The sequence below is a fragment of the Ursus maritimus genome, unplaced genomic scaffold (assembly GCF_017311325.1).
Source record: "Ursus maritimus isolate PB19 unplaced genomic scaffold, ASM1731132v1 scaffold_5, whole genome shotgun sequence".
Taxonomy (NCBI): domain Eukaryota; kingdom Metazoa; phylum Chordata; class Mammalia; order Carnivora; family Ursidae; genus Ursus; species Ursus maritimus.
In genome coordinates this window covers 34,175,397-34,198,901 of record NW_024426663.1, presented here as the reverse complement: position 1 = coordinate 34,198,901, position 23,505 = coordinate 34,175,397, and the positions used below count along the sequence as shown (strand labels likewise).

Below are 23,505 nucleotides of genomic sequence, written 5' to 3'. Positions count from 1 at the left end.
ATCTGTCCAACAGCCCGGGCGTGACAAGAGCTTGAAGCTTCTCTCTCTCTCTCTCTTTAAATCCCCTCCTTCATTTAAATCCAATCCTATAAAAAGGCTTTTGTTGAAGGAGCGGCCATGGCATCGTGGTGCACGTCTGTGTCACTGCTCTCAGTGTTTCCGAAGATGGACAAAAAGAACATCGTTAGTTGAATTCCTGAGCAAACAGGTCTGAAAATTGACTCGGTGGGAGGAGAGGTAAACAGCAGCTATCACACGGCATTTGTCGTGTCTGCAAGGGATGAAGCCAAAGAGGAAGGGAGCTTCTTGTGGATGGTAAGAAGCCTCCTGCCAGGGACTGCCTGGGCAGCAGTGTCCTTGCTACGTGTCTGGGGAAGGGCCTGCTTGGGCGGGCAGAGCTTGGGCTGCACTGGGCCGCTTGCTTAGATGTGCATTTGGAAGCTGGGGTTAGCAGGGTTGGGTGCCGTGTCAATCACGTAGGGAAGGAAGGGGCTCTGATTCCTTTACCACCTCTTGGGGAGGGAGCCACTTGTGCCTACCTTGCTCAAGTCTACTTTTGTGGGTTCCGACAGCATAGAGCTGGAACTACGGTCATACCTTGGCAAGTATGCTCCCTGAGGCTTTGTGTGTTGAAAATAGTCACATCCAAAGTATGATCCAGGAAATGACCATTCATTTCTCCTTGGCTTGAGCTTTTGCTCCATTTCGTGTCAGCTTAGTGCTATTGAACCTCCCGAACAAAGTCTTTGTTTCAAGGAGGCCACTGACAAAGGGACCTAGAAAGGGGATGGTTTCCTGTGTTTTGCTGATTGTCATTTTATCTTACTAAGTTTGAAGTTCTCTTGCTTCAGCTTTAAATGCATATGGTTGTCAAAAGCAAAATCAACTAAGCCAAAAAACAATGCCCAAGAAAGTATAGATTTCGGCCTTCATAATAAATAAACGTTCTTTCTCATGGCTTAGTTGAATTATTCTTCCAGAAGGTCAGTCCTTTGGCAGCTCAAGCTGTGTGACATTGTTCTGTTTTGGAGTTGCTTCATTTTCTGGCATTTGGAGTAAAGTATCACACACCGCTTAATTTCACCCTCTTTTGTGTGGGTTTCTGCCACCTTTGACTTTTCTTTTGCTTTTTGTCAATATTCTTGTAATGCTTTCTGGCTTCTTGCTTCTTTGAGCACGTCCCTGCTGCAATTCTTCGGGTTTTTCCCTAGCTCTCTCTTGGCATTCGTTGTCTGCCGTGCCTGTGTTTCCAAATCCTATCCTAGCAACTAGCCCTGCAGAGCAGTGTAGCTGGGGGCCGTGGGGCCAGGTGTGCAGGGTCCAGGTCCTGACTCGAGCGCTCCCTAGTTGCATGACCTTGAGCTAGTTAGTTCCCTTTTGCAGACTTCACTGCCCTCCACAGTAAGAGGGGCAAGCACAGTACCTCTGTCGTACTGCTTTTCAGGCGATTCAGTGACTTCGTTCTGGTGAGGTGCTCAGAACGGTGCCTGACATCATCACGGTTTAGTGTGGGCTTCTTCCATTTCTCATGCACGGCAAATCTTAGCTCTTGGGAAAGATCAGACAGTGGAGGAGACTGGGTTTGATGATGTGGCGGTGGTATTTCAGCACAGTGTTTCTGTGGTACTTCTGGTCCTCCTTGATATAAAGGAAGAAAGCCCTGTGTCCCCGAGACTGGTTCTTGAGGTACAATTCACATATCATACAGTTCATCCATCGAGAGAGTACTGGCTCACCGTTTTGGGTATATTATACTATCAATCGTGTTTAAATTCTGGTAAAATATATAGAAGACACACAATTTGCCATTTTAACCCTTTTTCAATGTACAGTTCAGTGGCACTAGATTGCATTTAAAATGTTGTACAACATGGCCTCTATTTCCACAACTTTTCCTTCGCCCCAAACAGAGAGTATGTGTCCAGTAAGTAGGAACACCCCGGCCCTTCTCCCTCAGCCTCTGGTAACCTCTGATCTGCTCTCTGACTCTATGAATTAGCCTATTCTAGATATTTCATGTAAGTGGAATCATACAGTATGTGTTCTTTTGTGTCTGGCTTATTTCACTCAGCATCCTTTTTTCAAGGTTTATGTGTGTTGTTGCACATATCAGAACGCCATTCCTTTTTATGCCCGAGGAATATTCCACTGTGTGGCCATACTCCTATTTTGTTTATCCCGTCATCCATAGGTGGACATTCGGGTTGTCTCCACCTTTTAGCTATCGTAATAACACTGCAGTGCACATAGTATCTGGTTGAGTCCGTGCTTTCAGTCTACGGAGGAGTGGAACTGCTAGGCCATAGAGTAAGTCTATTTTAGCATTTTGAAGAACTGTCCAGCTATTCTCCTGGAAAGGTCATTCTGTCCTCTGGTATTCCTCTCCTTTGGTGTTTATCTCCCTCAGATTCTGTTCCATTTTGTCTTGTCGCCCGTTTCCCTGTACTTCCAAGCAGCAATGTTCTTGTCCCCTCTAACCACACGTCTCCCCTGCATGGTCTGGTGGCACAGCCCTCTTCTCTCTTCCTCATGAACGGGCAGAGCATATATTGCCCACTCCGGCCCCTCATGCACCCAGTCATTTTTTGTCTAATTGTCCAAGGAAGGGGAGTTTATGTAGAAGATCATCCACAGGCCTCAGTCTACTTCATCTGGAGGTGATTTCAGCCACTCAGATGCCCCTAAAACATTTTATTTGAAGGTGTGGGAAATCAGGGATGTGGAGCCAAAGGATCGCAGCCCTCCTTAGACCTGCTCCTTCACCCCCACAACACCTTGCTTTGTTTTTTCTGCATCAACTTTGCTTGTCTTTATGGGCAATTTGGCCACTCTGTCCAGCGGGAGAGTTGTTCTCCACTCTTCATTTGCTCACAGTTTCTCCACTTTTCTATGAGCAAGTGAATTAATTAACGAATACTCCAACAGACTGTAAGCCTGCCTCAGACAGCCATTCTGGTTGTTGGGTAATTGTTAGCCAGGGTTTCTGGATGTCATTCATTTCACAATCAGGCTCCTAATTAATCTCAGCACCATTCTCACCAGAAGAAAGGCTGATGCGGGGAAACATCCCCAATTACCATGAGAAAGGAAATGTCAAGAGCCCCGTTGAGTTTTCCTGGCATCCACCCCTTGTCTCAGATGAAAACCGCCATTAACGCGCAGAGAGGCAGCCTGGCGAGCAACCCTGAAACCTCGAGGGCTGTGAGAGCATGAGGAGCCCTCGACACCCGAGCCCAGCTCTGGGAGGAAGCCGCAGGGTCTGCGCTCTCGTTTAGAACACCGATTGTGTCTCCCGAGATAGCGTGGAAAATCCCCGCGCTGCGTGCCCATCAGAGCCGCGGTGGCTCTGCTGTCTCTGAAGCCAGCGGGGCCCTTTTAATCGGGAAACGCTAAAGGTCTCCCTTTTTTGTCTGTGTTTTTGTGTCCGCAGGACAAAAGATCCTTCATCACCGAAGTGACGTTTTAGAAACAGTGGTCCTGATCAACCCCTCAGATGAAGCAGTCAGCACTGAGGTAAGCATCTGGCTCCGCGGAGTCTCGGGCGGGCCGGGGTGTCACACAGGGGACAGGGACTGCCTGACTGGAAGGGCGGGGGCGGGTGGGGCAGGACAGGGAGAGAGAGATGTTCTGGATCCAGGGACACTTCCTTATCCCCAGTCAGTGGCCGGTTCTCTACCTCAGTGCCACCCCAGACTGCCCCTCCCGATAAGGACAAAGTGGAAGACGGAGGGATATGAAATCTTGGGTGTTTACAGAGGGCGTGCTGCTGGGTGGTGTCTGGCTGGGATGTAGCAGGGGAAATAGACTACAAGCCCTCAGGGCAGGACATTTAGGACACAAATTTGGAGAAAAATGGTATCTTAGAGGCAAGCTCCCTTAAGAGCCATTCTGCTTACCCCCCTATGATCGCCATGGAAAGGGAGGCTAGCCTTACAATCAGGAGCATGGCCTTGGGTGCCAGACTCCTTCGATTCTGCCACTTTTTAGCTGGTGGCCTGGGGCAAATTATTTAGTGTCTTTTTGTCTCAGTTTCTACCTTTGTGAAATGGAGATCACAACAGTGCTTGTAAAGTGATTAGAAGTGTCAGATGCTTAAAACAGAGCATGGTGTGTAACCACTGAAATATAAATGTTGGTTGTTCTTATTAATATTATTATTGCTGTCATTTGAAATTATTGCCAAAAAGAATAACTGGGTGTTTCAGAAACTACAGTGAGATAAGAACTTGGCTGAAGCCAAGAATCCCTCGCCCCCCAGGCAGGAGGAATTGCTGTAGCTCCGTTTTCCTCTTATTACAGTTTAGCGCCTTTGAGATTGAGTGCTTCTTGGACATTAAAGTTGCCACAGTCTTTGGGGGGGGGGTGGGCTTCATTATCTACAACATCTCTTCTGCCCATGCTTTGAGCCTCTTTCTAAAATTGAGTTACAATTCACATACCATAAAATCCATCTTTTAAAGTGTGTAATTCATTGGTTTTTAGTATAGGCACAAAGTTGTGTGCCTATCCTCACTGTCTGTTCCAAAACATGTGTACCACCCCTTAAAAGCCCCAAGCCCATTAGCCAATGCTCCCCATTCCTCCCAGTTGCTGGCAACTTCTAATCTACTTTTAGCCTCTGTGGATTTGCCTATTCTGAGTATTCTGGAAAATGGGATCATACAATAGGTGGTTTTTGTGTGTCTGGCTTAGGATTGTCTTCAAGAGTCGTCCACACTGTAGCATGCACCAGTCCTTCATTCCTTTCTTACTACTGAATGCTGTTGCATCATGTGGATGTACCACAGTTCGTTTACCCAGTCATGATGGACACTGGGTCGCTTCCACTTTGTGGTGATCATTACGCAGATCCCACTTCCGTCTGCTCCAGATCAGCAGGACCTCTCTGACAATCCGTGAAGGCGCAAGGTTGAGGCAGATCGTGGGCTAGCAGCCTCTCTCTGATCAATAGAATCAGGAAGTAAAGACAACTTGAAATGGAAAAGGAAAAATAAGGAATTTCTTCAAGGGATCCAGGCTTGCTTGTGGAGCAGATGGGGCTGGAACAATTACTTCGGTCTATGTGTGTTTCCTTGATTAGAACTTGGGGTTCTTGGGGGCCATGCGTCATGTCCTGTTTACTTTTGTATCCCTCCCTTGGTGTCAGCATGATGCCTGGCAGTGAATTTGTGTTGAATTGAACTGTGCTCAGAACGAATACCTTGGTGCTTGGAGCAGTGTTTCTGCTGAGGGACAGGCTGGCTTCCTGCCACTTAAAGAACAGAGAGTTCTTTCCTGCAAACCATTTACAATTCTATTTAAAAGATTCCCATTTGGAAAAAAAAAAAAGATTCCCATTTGAGGCAGCCTTTTGTTTCTGTTCAATGTCAGGCACCTTGCTGATTCCACTGGAGACGGCGTTTGGAGCTGAGCGTTTGCTCTATGGCTTGGAAGGAAAGGGGTCCTGTAAGGGAGGGGCTGACTGGGGACCCTCATTGGAAACCTGTGCTTCCTGAGGCAGCAGTTGGGGAGCTGGACTGTACTTAGTGACTCAGCCTGTGAGACATCCCTAAGTCTCACAGACAGGGAGCTGCAAGCAGACACAGCTGTGGAACCAATGATTATCAGCTGTGGAGACTGCTGTGTGAAAGACAAGGAAACTAGGGGGAGAAAGTCCATCACCACTACTGGTTTGGTCATCATGAACATGGAAGATGGCATTCTTGGGCCAGTTGACCAGATGACCACAGTTGTTGGCTCTGTCCACCTCTCCAGGGGAAATGAATGAGTTTGGTTGGTGATGGGTGTCAAGCCCTACAAGGGCCAGCCCTGTCCTGCAAATGGGATGGCGGGCGGTGTTGCACGTGGCTCATGTCCTGCTCCCTGTGCTTTGTTTCAGGTGCGCTTGATGATCACGGACGCTGCCCGACACAAGCTGCTCGTGCTGACCGGGCAGTGCTTTGAAAATACCGGAGAGCTCATTCTCCAGTCCGGCTCTTTCTCCTTCCAGAACTTCATAGAGATTTTCACCGATCAAGAGGTGGGCTCCTGTCTGGAAATAGCTAAGCTTTCCAGTTGCTTGGTTATGGTTGTAGCCTGAGGCTCCACTTTGAAAGCATGGGATGGGACTAGGAGAAGGGGAGGGAATGTCATAAGCAAATTGCATGATAAGCAAATAAGTGAAATGTTTATTTACAGCTCTCGCCAGTGACGACAGGTTCAGAGACCTCTCTGTGAAGCCCAGGGCTAAGGGAGCTTAGAAATAAGCAAAATTGCATGTTCCGACATACTGTAGTTCTACGACTCGTCACCAAAAGAATTCAGGGCACCCATCTGTAATGAACTGGAACCATTCTTAATGTGCCAGAGATGGAGGTGGAGGGGGATTGGAATAGTCAGTATTTTACAGATGGCAAAAATAATGGAGAAACTTGAAATGACAGAGCCCAAAAGAAAACCCAGGTGTCCTCTTTTCCGAAAGAGTACTCCAAAGATGTCTTGGTCTTTTGATAGGATTGAACTCCTCTGATCTCTTTCAATATTTGTACTTACTTTTCCTGGTCTAATTATTTTTGAGTGCTCTCACTGTTAATGCCTGGTCCCGATGTTTGAACTTGGGCCGCTTGAACAGCCCAACAAAGAGAAGGCTCAAGAAAGGGAAGCAGGTAGGAAAATGGGGCGCATCCATGGCCCCCCAGAAAAGATGGCTAAAGTAGCTGGATTGAACCTGGGTCATTAGTAGTTCTAATGAACATATCTTATTCACTGATGATACATGTGAGGTGTTGAATATTATACGACATTAGTGGTATTTGGTAAAATCAGATCGAAGAGTCTGATTTGATTATTTCTGCTGGAGAATTTATCCTGGCTGGGAAAATTCTCTTTCCAAAACCACATGCCTCTTTCATTCTGTTTATTTGTTTAGTAGTTAGACTAGTCTGGGCCGTAAGCTTAGCAGGTTGGTGCCTGCCCACGGTGGATAACAGGTTTCTACACGGAGGAGTTGAGGGGTGCACACACAGGAGGCATCTCCACATCCACTTGAAACGTCCTGAGTTGGTGGCCTCTCAGCCTCCCGAGTGGCAAAGGGCCATCTGTCTTTCTGCATTTAAGCTTCCTTAGCCCTAGGCTTCACAGAGAGGTCTCTGTACCTGTCATCACTGGCGAGAGCTGTAAATAACCCTCCCAGCTTTGTTTGGCTTGCCTGGAGGCTTTGTGAAAACTCTGGCTAGGTGACTTAACAGTGGTTCATTCTCCACCCACTGTGGGGAATAAAAAACGGTGAAAAGAAACATTTCACTTAGCGTTTAAAGCCCCCACTTTCAGAAGGTGTGATGTCAGCTGGGTCGTGAGGCAGATAGCCCTGGCTCCCCACAGCAGTAGGGGTGCATTCACAGCCGGTACCATCTCTACCACTTCCAAACGAATGAAGGCTTTTGTCCCTCTGTCTCCAGACTTTGTCATCTGCCTACCTCCAAGGCTACTAAAGTTCAGCCTGCATGATTGGAAATCACTGGACTAGACCAGTGGTCACCAGCCTTTTAGAGCCATGACTGCCTACTGTGGCCTTGGAAAAAGGGTTTGAGTACTCAGTAGCAAAGGGATCTTAAAGGTCATTGGTGTTTAGTTTTGTTCCTTTTATCCAGTCCTTGATACATGCCAGTCACTTCAGAGAAACCAGAAACACCATTTAGGAAAATCAAAATGATGCATTTTTTTAAATAAAAATAGCTAAAAATAAACGGGCTGAAAAGTACAATTACCAACACATTTTGAGCTTCAGTTTGTGGGAGTCTTAGTTATTGGAGGTTAACACATAACCAGAACCTACCAGATAGAAGAGTCATCTGGCTAAACCATTCCTCCCTGAAATCTGAGGATGGTGAAATCACATCTCCTGGGACAGTTTTTAGTCTCCCTGTTAGAGAGTTTTTCCTTCTTTGTCTCATTGTATCTTTAAGGAAGGAATGTGCTCCCTTTTCCACTTGATATCTCTGACACCCTTCACCAACACTGCCAGTTGTTTTTTTCCTTCAGATTAATTATTTTCAGTTCTGCACACTGTTCATCATAAAAGAAGATAATAAAAGTTTCTTACATTCTCTGGTCACTTTCCTTTAAACCTGTTGGCAGGAAAGGGATGAGATGGGTATGGGGGAAATTTAGGAGTTGTGCTGGTCATGTTTTAGTGCCTTGGCATTATCAGACAATTAGATACATGACTCTCAAGGAACTAAGAGCTGGGCTGGAGACATACGGAAACAGATGAGGTGATCTAGAAAGAGAAGTATATTCGAAGAGCAAGGGGCACAGGTCTAACATTTAGAGGTTACGGCCAAGGAGGAGCCAGCAATTTCAGTTTGTCTGTTTGGTCTAGTTTCTTTAAAACGTCATGACTCATACTGGACACCATACTCCAGGGGTCGCTAACCAAGTTAGGACTTCTAACCTGGCTTCTGTAGTTTTCAATACAATCTTCTATTAAGTAAGTCTAAAAGCAACTTTTGACCATCCACATCCATAATTAAATGTCAGTGGGGAGGGGATGCAGGCTTTGAGGAGTGCTCTAATTTACATGAATTGGGGGCTCTCTTTAAAGAAAAGAAAACAAAATTATCAGTACACAATGAAGTACAGGGCTTTGGGAGGGGACCATGCCAGTGAGGAGCCTTGAAGTTTAAGCTTCTTTAGCTTTATAGATAAATCCATTTGCCTGTCAACTAAAATCCCTGAGTCTTTTCCATGAATATTGTTGTTAAGCCACATCTCCCAATCCTTTGCTTTATCCCGCTGGTTTACTGGACCTTACATTTATCCCTTTAGTATGCCATCCTGTTAGAGTTGACTTAGCCATCGTCATCCCAACGTCAAGACCTTTCGTGAATGTTTTAATTCTGCCATCCCACATTTTGCTCTGCCTCCCATTTTCATGCCACCCACAGATTTGATAAGCATGTCTTCACCATTTTTATCCAAGTCAGTGCTCCACAGGACATAAATGAGCCCTGAGGCATCCCATCATAGACCTATGTCCAGGTTGACACTAAGCAGCAGGATTTATATGACTGGCTACGAGTCCACTTAATTCTGCTATCACACTGTTCAGAGATCTTATTAAACATCTTGCTAAAATCCAGAGATACATTGTCCGCTGTATTTCCTCATTAGTCAAGCAAGTAACCTAATCAAAAAGGAAATCTAGTTAGAGTAGGCTGTGGTTTAGAAATTCAAATCTTATTTCATTATCTTCAGTAAAATAATTTATTTCCCATATCTTCCTTCCTCTTCCAGTATGCCTGCACTTAATTAGAATTTTAACATTAACATTTAACAAAAAAGACTACCTTTGCCCCAAGCAATATTTCTTCCAGCATGTCTCTCATCTGCATTCGCAAGAACAAGGGAAAGGTAGCAATCAGTGTGCTTGAGAAGTATTCGCAGGCTCACGGTCACTTCCGAAGCAGCCACTCCAGGAGGACAGTGCACACTGAACTGGCCGAGTTCAGTGCACTTTAATGAGCCTCTCTGGAGCTGGTGATGTATTAGGGAAACACAAGTAACGATACAGACATACAGAGGGTGTTTTCCCCTCCTGTTTACTACAATGGGCTATACTAAGTAGCATTTACTATGAGGATAATTTCCAAGTTCTTTTAGAGGAAGACTCTGTTTCCAAGTCTGAGACGTACTCACAAGTTTCCCTGCCACTGCTAACGTTGTTGGCTCCTCCTTATTGCTCTCATCTGTGCGCTGCATAAGCAGGGAGTGAGTGGGTGCTCTTAAGACTTAGTCTTTGGCCTGAGGCACTCACTCCAGCGTGCGTTTTGGTGCGCAGGTCTGGAAGCTGGCTCAGGGAATGGGGGGTGGGGGGAAGCAGGGGCTTTGTTTCCACTGTGTAGCTCCAAGACTGTGGCAGTCATGCCTCCTATTCCTGTCTCCTTCTCGAAGGCCTGTCTCTAGCTCTGCTCTCTGCATTCCTGTCTCATCGTGCTCAGTATGCTGCGGCTTCTGCAGAGAGACCAGATTTTCCCTTTCTGAAAGAAACCTGTAGAGTGTTGACTTTCTTCTCTGCTTTCCCTTGTACTCCACAGTTTTCGATTCACCAAGTTCTCTGCTGTTTTTCAATACCCTTGACTTCCTCAGAATTCTCTGCAAACTTGCTTTCTTTTGGGGTCACATTTCCTTTGTTTCAAAAGAACTTCCCAGCTGGAAGTGAAAAGATGGAAAGTAGGGAGGTATTCCTCAAGGTTTTTGTTTTGTTTTGTTTTGTTTTTTAACCTTCTTCTTGAACTTGGTGATTCAATACCCTCTACACACAGCTGGCTCCTACCCTGAGCAGCCACACCCCTCAGGGTGGAATTTTAAAAATTGAAATGAACTAAACTTAATTTTAAAATTTCACTATTAAAGACTCAGCATTTTGAGCTTTCCCAGATTTCTCCTCTAAAATGTATTATAAAGCATGAATAGTGTGTATGTACTTTGTGTGAAAATGAGGATGGAGAGAGCCCTAATTGTGCTACAGTAATGGTGAGGAGGGTCTATGTTAATTATGGGACAACAGACCCCATTTGGTGCTCATGTTTGCTTTGGTCAGCACATCATTTGAGCAGAGGTTGCCCCAGATGTGCTTTTTTCAGTGTTCTTACCTTCTAAAATAGTTGACTCTTCCCCTTTTATAGGAAATTGTTAAGTCTGAGGAAAATGGCCAAGTCAAAGACTTATCACTTTGCTATTTTGTGACCCTTCACACAAAATGTAGGATAAGTACACTAACAAACAAAAGTGGGGATGTTACTACAATCTAATGTAGGAAAATTCAGATTCTATAAATTACCCATCTACACCACACACGCTAGTTGCCTCGGAATATTAGTGTCCAGGAGGTTGTGTGAGACAGAGGAAACAATTCTAATACTGGAAGGTGAGAGTTCATACCTGCTGGCTTGGGGTTGCCTGGGCCAAGTGAAGTCTTTGCTTTCTCTTTCATCATTAACCGTCCAAAGACACAGAGAGCTCTTTTCACTTGAAACTCTGGGCTGACTTACGAGGTTTGCTGCAAGAGAAGACTGGACTCACTATTTACTAAGCCAAGACCATGAAACATATAGCCATAATATGGAGTAAGAAAGTAGCACTTTCATTAAACCCCAGTCTCTGTTTTGGTCACGATTTGCTCCTCTGCATTCCCATCCTATGGTCCCATCCTATGCATTGAAAAAGTTTTGAGCCAAATTTGATTTTAGCCACTTACACCCAGCTAGCCCTGAGAAAAGCAGGAGTTGTGAGAAAGTAGAATGTCTCACCTTGGATTTAAACATAAGCCAATGGGGAACAAATTTGGCCACTTGCTCATATAATTAATTACCCATTTGCTTTAGTCATCATGACTTTAATCAGAGTATTTGTATTTGCAGAGAATCCACTGGATGAACCACTCACGTTTTAAAGATGCCAGAAACAGTAATTGTTTGTAGTGATGTGCAATCTAGAACTTCTGGTCTCCAAGGGGAAAAAAAACACATCCAACTTTTTTCTTTTGTATCCACCAAATTCTAAAAGTATCAACAACTAGTGCACTATCTCTAAACTCCTTTAGTGTGCTAGTCAGGCCTTTTGCCAAGTCCAGTGGAATAAAGGAAAACATTTTATATAAGTGGTGAAATGACTCACATAGGCTTCCTCTGTGATTGTGTAAAGGGCATTTTTGCACGCCAGGCACCCAGGGGTGATATCCAGAGTACTTCATAACCGCTGTGGTGCGGGCACTGATCGTTCGGATGGTCGCTGGTCCTAGAACTGGAGCAGAGGTCTGGAGGTCCCCTGCTGGGCAAGAGCAGAGGCTGGAGAGGTCCCAGAAGAGGTGCTGATGGTGGGGGGGGGGTAGTTAAGGCAGGAGGGAGTAGTAGGAGGGGTCAGGACGGAGGCTGTTCACCTACCAGAATGGAAATATTTCTGCATTGACCCAACTAGCATCTCTGAAATCAGCCCCTTGTGCATCCAATAATCCTGTAACACATAGTAATGGATGGAGATGATGGATCAGTGATGACAGTCACTTAAACCTTTTCTTTCTTCCTTTATCATTATTTTTTTAACTCCCAGATCGGGGAATTACTGAGTACCACCCATCCTGCCAACAAAGCCAGCTTAACCCTGTTCTGTCCTGAAGAAGGGGACTGGAAGAACTCCAATCTCGACAGACACAATCTCCAAGACTTCATCAATATTAAACTCAACTCAGCTTCTATATTGCCAGAAATGGAAGGACTTTCCGAGTTTACCGAGTATCTCTCAGAATCAGTGGAAGTCCCATCTCCCTTTGATATCCTAGAACCTCCCACATCGGGTGGATTCCTAAAGCTCTCCAAGCCTTGTTGTTACATTTTTCCAGGAGGGAGGGGCGATTCTGCATTGTTTGCCGTGAATGGATTCAATATGCTCATCAATGGAGGATCAGAAAGGAAATCCTGCTTCTGGAAGCTCATCCGACACTTGGACCGAGTGGACTCCATCCTACTCACCCACATTGGGGATGACAACTTGCCTGGAATAAACAGCATGCTACAGCGGAAAATTGCAGAGCTCGAGGAAGAACAGTCCCAGGGCTCCACCACAAATAGTGACTGGATGAAAAACCTCATCTCCCCTGACTTAGGAGTTGTATTTCTCAATGTCCCTGAAAATCTGAAAAATCCAGAGCCAAACATCAAGATGAAGAGAAGCATAGAAGAAGCTTGCTTCACTCTCCAGTACCTTAATAAATTATCCATGAAGCCAGAACCTCTTTTCAGAAGCGTAGGCAATACCATTGATCCTGTCATTCTTTTCCAAAAAATGGGAGTTGGTAAACTTGAGATGTATGTCCTTAACCCAGTCAAGAGCAGCAAGGAAATGCAGTATTTTATGCAGCAGTGGACTGGCACCAACAAAGACAAGGCTGAACTAATCCTGCCTAACGGTCAAGAAATAGATATCCCAATTTCCTACTTAACTTCAGTCTCCTCTTTGATTGTGTGGCATCCAGCAAACCCGGCAGAGAAAATCATTCGGGTTCTGTTTCCTGGCAATAGCACCCAATACAATATCCTGGAAGGACTGGAAAAGCTCAAACATTTAGACTTTCTGAAACAGCCTCTGGCTACCCAGAAGGACCTAACTGGCCAGGTGGCTACTCCAGCTGTGAAACAAGTAAAACTGAAACAGAGAGCCGACAGCCGAGAAAGTCTGAAGCCAGCCACAAAACCACTTCCTAGCAAATCTGTACGAAAGGAATCTAAAGAAGAGACCCCTGACGTCGCAAAAGCTAATCACGTGGAAAAGGCGCCCAAAGTTGAAAGCAAAGAAAAGGTAACAGTGAAAAAAGACAAGCCCGTAAAAACAGAGACCAAACCTCTAGTGACTGAAAAGGAGGTACCCAGCAAAGAAGAGCTGCCTCCTGTGAAAGCTGAGGTGGCTGAAAAGCCCGCTACTGATGTCAAACCCAAAGTCACCAAGGAGAAGACGGTGAAAAAGGAAACAAAGGCAAAATCTGAAGAAAAGAAAGAGGAGAAGGAAAAGCCAAAGAAAGAAGTGGCTAAAAAGGAGGACAAAACACCCATCAAGAAGGAAGAAAAACCCAAAAAGGAAGAGGTGAAAAAGGAAGTGAAAAAAGAAATCAAGAAAGAAGAGAAAAAAGAACCCAAGAAAGAGGTTAAGAAAGAAACCCCACTGAAGGAAGCCAAGAAGGAGGTTAAGAAGGAAGAGAAGAAGGAAGTTAAAAAGGAAGAAAAGGAACCCAAAAAAGAAATTAAGAAACTTCCTAAAGACACAAAGAAACCATCTACTCCTCTACCTGAAGCCAAAAAACCAGCTGCATTAAAACCAAAAGTACCCAAGAAGGAAGAGGCAGTTAAAAAAGATTCTGTTGCTGCTGGGAAGCCAAAGGAGAAGGGGAAGATTAAAGTCGTGAAGAAGGAAGGCAAGACACCAGAAGCTGCGGCTGCAGCCATTGGCTCTGTGGCCGCCGCAACGGCTGTGGCGGCAGCAGCTGGAATAGCAAGTGCCGGTCCTGCCAAAGAACTCGAGGCCGAGAGGTCCCTTATGTCATCGCCTGAGGATCTGACCAAGGACTTTGAAGAGTTAAAGGCTGAAGAGGTCGATGTAGCAAAAGACATGAAGCCTCAGCTGGAGCTGATTGAAGATGAGGAGAAACTGAAGGAAACTGAGCCAGTTGAAGCCTATGTCATCCAGAAAGAGACAGAAGTCATCAAAGGTTCCGCTGAGTCTCCCGATGAGGGAATCACCACCACCGAAGGGGAGGGCGAATGTGAACAAACTCCCGAGGAACTGGAGCCAGTTGAGAAGCAGGGGGTGGATGACATTGAAAAATTTGAAGACGAAGGAGCCGGTTTTGAAGAATCCTCAGAGACTGGAGACTACGAAGAGAAGGCAGAAACTGAGGAGGCCGAGGAGCCCGAAGAGGACGTTGAAGAAAATGTGTGTGTGAGCACCTCCAAGCACAGCCTCGTGGAGGAGGAGGAAAGTGCTAAGGCTGAGGCAGATGTGCACATTAAGGAGAAGAGGGAGTCTCTGGCCAGTGGAGATGACCGAGCAGAAGAAGACATGGATGAGGTGGTGGAGAAAGGAGAAGCTGAACAATCTGAGGAGGAGGGTGATGAAGAGGACAGAGCCGAGGATGCCAGAGAGGAAGAATATGAGCCCGAAAAAGCTGAAGCTGAAGATTACGTGATGGCTGTGGTTGACAAGGCTGCAGAGGCTAGCGGTGTCGAGGATCAGTATGGATTCCTTACCACAGCCATCAAGCCACCAGGAGCCCAGTCTCCTGCCCGAGAACCTGCATCTTCAATTCATGATGAGACTTTACCTGGAGGCTCAGAGAGTGAGGCCACCGCTTCTGATGAGGAGAATCGGGAAGACCAACCTGAAGAATTCACTGCCACCTCTGGCTACACTCAGTCTACCATTGAGATATCCAGTGAGCCCACCCCAATGGATGAGATGTCTACTCCTCGTGATGTGATGAGTGATGAGATCAACAATGAAGAGACAGAGTCCCCATCTCAAGAATTTGTAAACATCACCAAATATGAGTCTACACTGTATTCACAGGAATACTGCAAACCTGCTGTTACATCACTCAATGGATTATCTGAAGGATCAAAAACAGATGCCACAGATGGGAAGGACTACAACGCATCAGCCTCCACCATCTCACCACCATCATCCATGGAGGAAGACAAATTTAGCAAATCTGCTCTGCGTGATGCTTACTGCTCTGAAGACAAAGACCTGAAAGCCAGTGCCACACTGACGATCAAAGACACCATCTCAGCAGTTTCTGATGAAAAACTTAGTCCACCCAAGAGCCCATCCCTGAGCCCATCTCCTCCATCACCCATAGAAAAGACCCCCCTGGGTGAACGCAGTGTGAACTTTTCTCTCACACCCAATGAGATTCAAGTCTCAGCAGAGGCAGAAGCAGCCCCAGTGTCTCCTGAGGTGACCCAAGAAGTAGTCGAAGAACATTGTGCCAGTCCTGAGGATAAGACCCTGGAAGTGGTGTCTCCATCTCAGTCTGTAACTGGCAGCGCTGGCCACACACCTTACTACCAGTCTCCCACTGAAGAGAAATCTAGTCACCTCCCCACAGAAGTAATTGAAAAACCACCAGCAGTTCCAGTGAGTTTTGAATTCAGTGATGCCAAAGACGAGAATGAAAGGGCTTCCATAAGCCCCATGGATGAACCTGTGCCTGACTCAGAATCTCCTATTGAAAAAGTTTTGTCTCCTTTACGGAGCCCTCCCCTAATTGGATCCGAGGCTGCATATGAAGGTTTTCTAAGCGCTGATGACAAGGCTGCTGATAGAGGTGCTGAAAGCCCCTATGAAGGCAAGAATGGAAAGCAAGCCTTCCCAGATGAAATGAGTCCAGTTTCTGACATAACTTCTACTGGTCTTTTCCAAGACAAAGAGGAAGGGAAAAGCACAGACTTCATACCAATAAAGGAAGACTATGGTCAAGAAAAGAAAACTGACGATGTGGAAGCCATGAGTTCTCAATCTGGACTGGCTTTAGATGAAAGGAAGTTAGGAGGAGATGTTTCTCCTACACAAATAGACGTTAGTCAGTTTGGATCTTTTAAGGAAGACACTAAGATGTCCATTTCTGAAGGCACTGTCTCAGACAAGTCGGCTACTCCTGTTGATGAGGGTGTAGCAGAAGACACATACTCTCATATGGAGGGTGTGGCCTCAGTATCCACAGCTTCCGTGGCTACAAGCTCATTTCCAGAGCCAACAACAGATGATGTGTCTCCTTCTCTGCATGCTGAGGTTGGCTCCCCACATTCCACAGAAGTGGATGACTCCCTTTCAGTGTCTGTTGTGCAAACGCCTACTACTTTCCAGGAAACAGAAATGTCTCCATCTAAAGAAGAATGTCCAAGACCAATGTCAATTTCTCCACCAGATTTCTCCCCTAAAACAGCCAAATCCAGGACACCAGTTCAAGATCACAGATCGGAACAGTCCTCAATGTCTATTGAATTTGGCCAAGAATCCCCTGAGCATTCCCTTGCTATGGACTTTAGTCGACAGTCTCCAGATCACCCTACGGTGGGTGCAAGTATGCTTCACATCACTGAAAATGGGCCAACTGAAGTAGATTACAGTCCTTCTGACATGCAGGACTCTAGTTTATCACATAAGATACCAGCAATGGAGGAGCCGTCCTACACCCAAGATAATGATCTTTCTGAGCTCATCTCAGTGTCTCAGGTTGAGGCCTCCCCATCCACCTCTTCAGCACATACTCCCTCTCAGATAGCATCTCCTCTCCAAGAAGACACTCTATCCGACGTCGTTCCTCCCAGAGATATATCCTTATATGCCTCACTCACCTCAGAAAAAGTGCAAAGTCTAGAAGGAGAGAAGCTCTCACCAAAATCTGATATCTCTCCACTCACCCCAAGAGAGTCCTCTCCTTTATATTCACCTAGCTTTTCAGATTCTACCTCTGCCGTCAAAGAGAACATAGCAGTTTGCCACACTTCCTCTCCTCCACCGATGGATGCAGCATCCGCAGAGCCCTATGGCTTCCGTGCCTCAATGTTATTTGATACGATGCAACACCAGCTAGCCTTGAACAGAGATTTGACCTTGTCTGGTGTGGAGAAGGACAGTGGAGGGAAGACGCCTGGTGACTTCAGCTATGCCTATCATAAGCCCGAGAAAACAACCAGGTCTCCAGATGAAGAAGGTTACGACTATGAGTCTTATGAGAAAACCACCCAGCCCCCAGATGTGAGTGGCTATTACTATGAGAAGACAGAGAGAACCACAAAATCCCCGTGTGACAGCAGCTACTCCTATGACACCGTTGAGAAAACCACCAAGACTCCTGAAGATGGTGGCTATGCCTATGACATTGCTGAGAAGACTACCCGGACCCCTGAAGAGGGTGAGTACAGCTATGAGACAAGTGAGAAGATGATGAGGACCCCTGAAGTGAGCGGTTACAGCTATGAAAAGACTGAGAGGTCTAGAAGGCTCCTGGATGACATCAGCAATGGCTACGATGACTCTGAAGATGGTGGCCACACACTTGGGGATTCCAGCTACTCTTATGAGACCACTGAGAAAATTGCCAGTTTCCCTGAGTCTGAAAGTTTCTCCTACGAGACATCTACAACAGCTACACGAATCCCTGATGCTTCCATGTACTGTTATGAGACCACAGAGAAAACCACCAGAACCCCCCAAGCATCTACGTATTCCTATGAGACTTCAGACCAGTGCTACACTGCAGAAAAGAAGTCCCCCTCAGAGGCTCGCCAGGATGTTGACTTATGCCTTGTGTCCTCCTGTGAATACAAGCATCCCAAGACAGAACTTTCACCCTCCTTCATTAATCCCAATCCTCTCGAGTGGTTTGCCAGTGAAGAGCCAACTGAAGAATCCGAGAAGCCTCTCACCCAAGCTGGGGGAGCCCCACCACCTCCAGGAGGAAAGCCACAGGGGCGACAATGTGACGAAACCCCTCCCACCTCAGTCAGCGAGTCGGCACCGTCCCAGACGGATTCTGATGTCCCCCCAGAGACCGAAGAGTGCCCTTCCATCACAGCTGATGCAAACATCGATTCTGAAGATGAATCAGAAACCATCCCCACAGACAAAACCGTCACATACAAACACATGGACCCACCTCCAGCTCCCATGCAGGACCGCAGCCCTTCTCCACGCCACCCTGACGTGTCCATGATGGACCCAGAGGCCTTGGCCATTGAGCAGAACCTGGGCAAAGCTCTGAAGAAAGACCTGAAAGAGAAGACCAAAACCAAAAAGCCAGGTACAAAGACCAAGTCGTCATCACCTGTCAAAAAGGGTGATGGGAAGTCGAAGCCCTCTGCAGCTTCACCAAAACCAGCGGGCTTGAAAGAATCCTCAGATAAGGTGTCCAGAGTGGCTTCTCCTAAGAAGAAGGAATCTGTGGAAAAAGCAACAAAAACCACTACCACTCCCGAGGTCAAAGCTGCACGTGAAGAGAAAGACAAGGACACCAAGAATGCCGCCAACGCCTCCACTTCCAAATCGGTAAAGACGGCAGCTGCAGGTAGGTGGAAGGTGCCAGCACCCTGATCCAGGCCACAACTATTCCACTTTGACCAGAGCCTTTGAATGTCCATGTGACTTGGTACTGGGAAGATGAGAGAGTATAGCAATCCCTTCCTTTTTACTATCCCCTTCTGCCGAAAGGTGTGGGTCTCAGCCCAGCGTGGCCGTAGGCTTGAGGGTAGCGCGGCACATTGCCCAGAGCAGCTCTGATTCACCAGGTGCGATGTCCCGGGTTTGCTCCATTCTGCAATACAGCAACCACAGCCTAGTTCTAAGTCTTCAGCACCAAGGATGTGTGTTTCCAGCTCCCCTGGAAGACTGTGTTGGCATTGGCTTCAGCCACACTGGCCTCAGAATCAAGCTAAGGTGACACAGGCCAGGAGCAACCGAAGGCTCAGGGAGAACCGGAGTGCCAAGCCAAGCCTAGCGTGACCAGTGTAGGCCCAAGATTTAGATTCAACTTTTTTATGAAAAATTTTTAAAGTAAAATTATAACATTTTTAAATTTAAAGTTATAACCTTTCCAATTAAAAATTAGAAAAATTTTCAGTTCAAAAAAATCGGCAGTCTAGAGTGACATGCACATGAAAGGCAATGCTCTGTTTTCTTATTGGCCAATGAATATCAGAATTTCAGTTGACCCGTATCTAGTAAAAATTGAGAGAAAAGCATCAAAGACTCTTCTTATCCCCCTCTTATGCCACGGTCTCACTAACAGAGAGTCAGGATTCTATTCCAGGTTGAAATTCATTTGGTAAAAGGAGAGATCTCTGACTTCTGATCATTTCTTCTTTGGTCCCAATTCCCTTATTCATCAAGTTCTCGGCAATGACCTGGGTTTTTAATGGAATAGATCTCTGATGGCCCAGCTTCATTTCTTTGCTTCAAACCAAGCATAGGGATTTGCATTAATACTTTTTATTTGCTTTAAGTAGCTATTCAGACCTCAGTTCACAAAGTAATATGAATGGACCCAAACGTGTAAAGCAAAAAATAATTAAATACCATTTCCTCATTTATTAGGGAAAAATCCGATAGATGAACCTTGGGACTCAAATTCTGTGCATTTTAGGAAGTATCACTTATAGCTGCAAAGCTTTACTTTAAGCAGCATGAAGGATCAATTTCAAGCCTGAGTTCTCATCACATTTCCTCTTTGTACATGTATGCAGGAAACAAACTGAATTTGTTCACGGTTAGAACTAATGGAAAACCACCAGATAATTAACCTCTTGGTCTGAAAGAGTTGGCAACTGGCCTGCACTTAGGAGAAAACATGAAATCCTTTCAAACAGATAAAAACCAACTGAAACTTGCTACCAAACTTGCCAGATATAGCCACTCTAGCCCACACAATGGGGTTTTTAAAACATCTTTTGTGTCATTTAAAGAGATATTTTTAAGGCCAAGTAATAAATAAAGATAAGTTCATTTGAATTTACTTTGAAGGTGCTTTTCCAATAGACTTCTAAAACAACAAAACTGCATTATTAATTGATTTTTGAAACAAACCTGGGTCTACTGCTTTCAGTTCTCTCAGTTTGTGCTTCTATGAGCAACATTCGTTTGGTGTTGATGGTAGTGATTTAGCGCACGAGGGATAATTGCGGACATTTTTAATTGTGGGAACTGTATATTGATAAACTTCTGCTATCAGTCATTATTCTTTGGTAGCCCTAAATATGGACATTTTGAGGCCTTTTAGCACAGATTCATTGAAACGGCTGGTTATTCATTAAAATGAGTCAGTTTACTCAAGTATTAGTTTGGCTGATTCTCATCACTCCCCCAAAAGTAAAACTGGACAACTGATGGAATTCACTGGTGGTTTGACTCTGGGGGGGACAGTCTTTAACTATCCTATGGAGAAAGGAAAGAGGATTAAGTATATAGGATCCAGTTAGTATTTTAAATGACTTGACAGCAGTGTTCTCAAACCAACTGCACATTAGCATTATCTGGGATGCTTTTAAAAGATGGTGGTGCCCAAGCCCTGTCCGAGCTCAGTGAAGCAGACTCTGGGGTGTGGGGCCTGGGCATCAGTATGAGGCTTGCTAGATGATGCTAATTATACTGCTAGGCTGAAGGACCACTGCCTTAGAATGCCGGTTCTGTTAATGTCCCCAAAAGTTTAAACCTTCTAGCCAGAACAAGTCAGAAAGCCATCTCATCAGACAAGGTGCCAGGAAAGTTTTGGGTTAATCTGAATCTTGACTTTGCCTGGGCTTTCTACTTTAGACTGGGAGTGTTGGCAGCCAGATGCCCCTTTCCCCGATCTGCTATGTCTTGATTGGCTAGAGAAAACCTTGTCTTTCTGAACCTTCTTCTTGTCCAAGTTTGGTAGCCAGCCTTGTGAGGGAGAGATGTCTCACTTTCCAGAGTACTGTGCTAGGACAGAAGGCAGTGTTCCATCAGTTCATGAACACGGCTGAGTTCTTCGAGATCATAGGAGGTTAAAATCTGAACCATTTACTAAGTCAAATGGTGGGGTATAATATTCAGCTGTGAGCAGAATTGCTGTCACATGAGATCCTAAAATGGATTACTAACATTGCTTAACTGCTTTGCCAAATGCAGAGGCTTCCTTTTCACTTTCAAAATCAGTTTCTTAGATCACTTTTCAAATTAGGATGCACATTAGCAGCTCTTTTGGGAAGAGTATTACTCTCTAGTTCCATCTTTTGGGAAGGCCTTGGAACTCTTCTTCCTTTCTAATGGGTTGTCCACAAAGGGAAACCATCCCATTCTTTGCTTCTCCTGTTGAGATGGTAAGCAACCATGTTGTATTTTCTCCAACTGCCCTTTGGAGGAGAGAGAAAAATGCCCAATGCCCCCTTTGCATATCCTGCAGGACCTTCTTGGGGATGAGTAGGGAAGGAGCACCGGACCAGTGGGTCTCTTCGCATTTCTGTGACCCTGGCTTTTCTCTTTGTTTATTTACTGAAGGACCAGGAACCACCAAGCCTTCCAAGCCCTCAGCTGTGCCTCCAGGCCCCCCTGTGTATTTGGACCTGTGCTATATTCCCAATCACAGCAATAGTAAGAATGTTGATGTCGAATTTTTCAAGAGAGTGAGGTCATCCTACTATGTGGTGAGTGGGAATGACCCTGCTGCTGAGGAGCCCAGCCGGGCTGTCCTGGATGCCTTGTTGGAAGGGAAAGCCCAGTGGGGCAGCAACATGCAGGTAAGAGTCCCAGGACGGTGTCTGCCCTGCACATGGAGCTGTGTCCAGGGGCGGAGGGAAGGAATCATGTTTAAAGAGGCACCATTGTGATGATTGTGGATCCGCATGAAGTGCCCCATGGATCTCTCACATGTGAAATATCCCGAGGACAAAGTGGATTGCACATGTGGAAGATAGCCTAGAATATTATTCTTGGCACCATCAACAACCATGGTCTGGGAGGAAAGCCAAACTTTACCATCCTAAAGCATAATTCACTCGCCTCAAAATGGGGCCAAGATTACTTGCCTTTCCCCCTAATAGACCAAGAATATTTGTATATGAGTCAAAATGGTATTTCCATGTGAGAGCTACGAAAGAATTGTTTTTACTCCTTTGTGTTTCACAAAAAGACCAAAGCTGGCGTATGGCCATTTAGAAAAGCACCTATCCCGGTGAAATCCCACAGGAGGAGCATTACTGAAAATGGTCCCCAACAGGACCCTCCCAGCTCACAAACATCATAACTGGCTATGAACCACCTCTCTTACTTTGGCTGTGATCTTTTCTTATCTCAGCTTTACCTGTGGTTTTGCATAGTCACCTAGTAAACTGTGTTTGCATAACAACAAATAGAATTATTTGCTAGTTAATCATATTAAATCTCATGAGAAACACCCAGTGACCTCCTAATGAATATTAGATGGAATTTTTACCATTCAAACCAGTACCCACCCAGCCAGCCAGCCAGCCACCCACTCACTCCACCATCCCAGCCACATACACAAAGATAACAAATCTTTGTTCTCAGGATGAAATATTAGTTACAAACAATTGAATGGCAATGATGACTAAAGTTCCTTGGATTAAATACACAGTAGCTCTCATACAAAATTGCCCCGGTGTGTTAGAGGAAATGCAAGCGATCCTACCTTAACCGAAGCCCTTCTTTACTTAACACTGAATATTTGAAAACCTGATGGTGAATATAGATGAACTAACTGACTGGTCATGAGCTGCTTTTGGTTCCAGTCTTCAACTCTCTCAGCAAAACTTAATTTTTTGCAGTTCTATTTTGATTCCTGGAAAATGTAAGTTGAAAAGTCCTTTGTATTTCTTGAGAAAAAAATAGAAAAATTTTCTCTTTCCCTTTCTTCTTTTAATGGTCTGGTTCATACCTTATTATTGTTCTATTTTTTCGTCTGATTTCTAGCTCTGCCCTTCACCAGCTATTTTCTGTCTCCCTGCAGGTAACCCTGATCCCTACCCATGACTCAGAAGTGATGAGGGAATGGTACCAAGAGACCCATGAGAAACAACAAGACCTCAACATCATGGTTTTAGCAAGCAGCAGCACAGTGGTTATGCAAGATGAATCCTTCCCTGCATGCAAGATTGAACTGTAAAAACCAAGGCCAGCCACACCACAGGATTTGAACTTTGTTTCCAGAAATTCTTCAATTTGAAACCACCTTTTCTAAAAAGTCAATTCATCTAAATAAGTCACTGAACTGTTACCTGCCAAATGCTATACTGTGTCACGGTGATGCAAGTCACTAATATTTCTTAGTTTTTGCTGATTGCTAAGGGAAGTAACAGTATTCCCACAGTAGGGTTCAAGTTACTGCAAAATTACCTACCCCAGTTCATCTCTGCTGAACATTTGGAAACCATGCACTAGCAAACCCAACTGACTTCTGCTAGGTAGAGGCATTTGTCTTAGAGAGAGAGAGAGAGAAAGAAA

General features: G+C 45.3%; 1 protein-coding gene and 1 long non-coding RNA gene across 2 annotated transcripts in view; one reads left to right on the top strand and one right to left on the bottom strand.

Moving 5' to 3' along the window:
* LOC121100711 overlaps window positions 1-18,257 on the bottom strand; it is a 28,482-nt gene extending 10,225 nt beyond the window's left edge. Inside the window, exons 1-4 of the long non-coding RNA XR_005832476.1 lie at window positions 18,188-18,257; window positions 11,922-11,991; window positions 11,656-11,805; window positions 10,921-11,038 (exon numbers count right to left, since the gene is read on the bottom strand). This is a non-coding gene — a long non-coding RNA (uncharacterized LOC121100711). The remainder of the gene's footprint in view (window positions 1-10,920; window positions 11,039-11,655; window positions 11,806-11,921; window positions 11,992-18,187) is intronic.
* Window positions 1-23,278, top strand: part of MAP1B (microtubule associated protein 1B) — an 87,002-nt gene extending 63,724 nt beyond the window's left edge. The window contains exons 3-7 of the mRNA XM_040622195.1: window positions 3,431-3,513; window positions 5,879-6,019; window positions 12,088-18,595; window positions 21,544-21,782; window positions 23,012-23,278. Coding sequence (XP_040478129.1) covers window positions 3,431-3,513; window positions 5,879-6,019; window positions 12,088-18,595; window positions 21,544-21,782; window positions 23,012-23,167 — 7,127 coding nt within the window. The 3' untranslated portion in view covers window positions 23,168-23,278. The remainder of the gene's footprint in view (window positions 1-3,430; window positions 3,514-5,878; window positions 6,020-12,087; window positions 18,596-21,543; window positions 21,783-23,011) is intronic.
* Window positions 23,279-23,505: the final 227 nt, after the last annotated feature.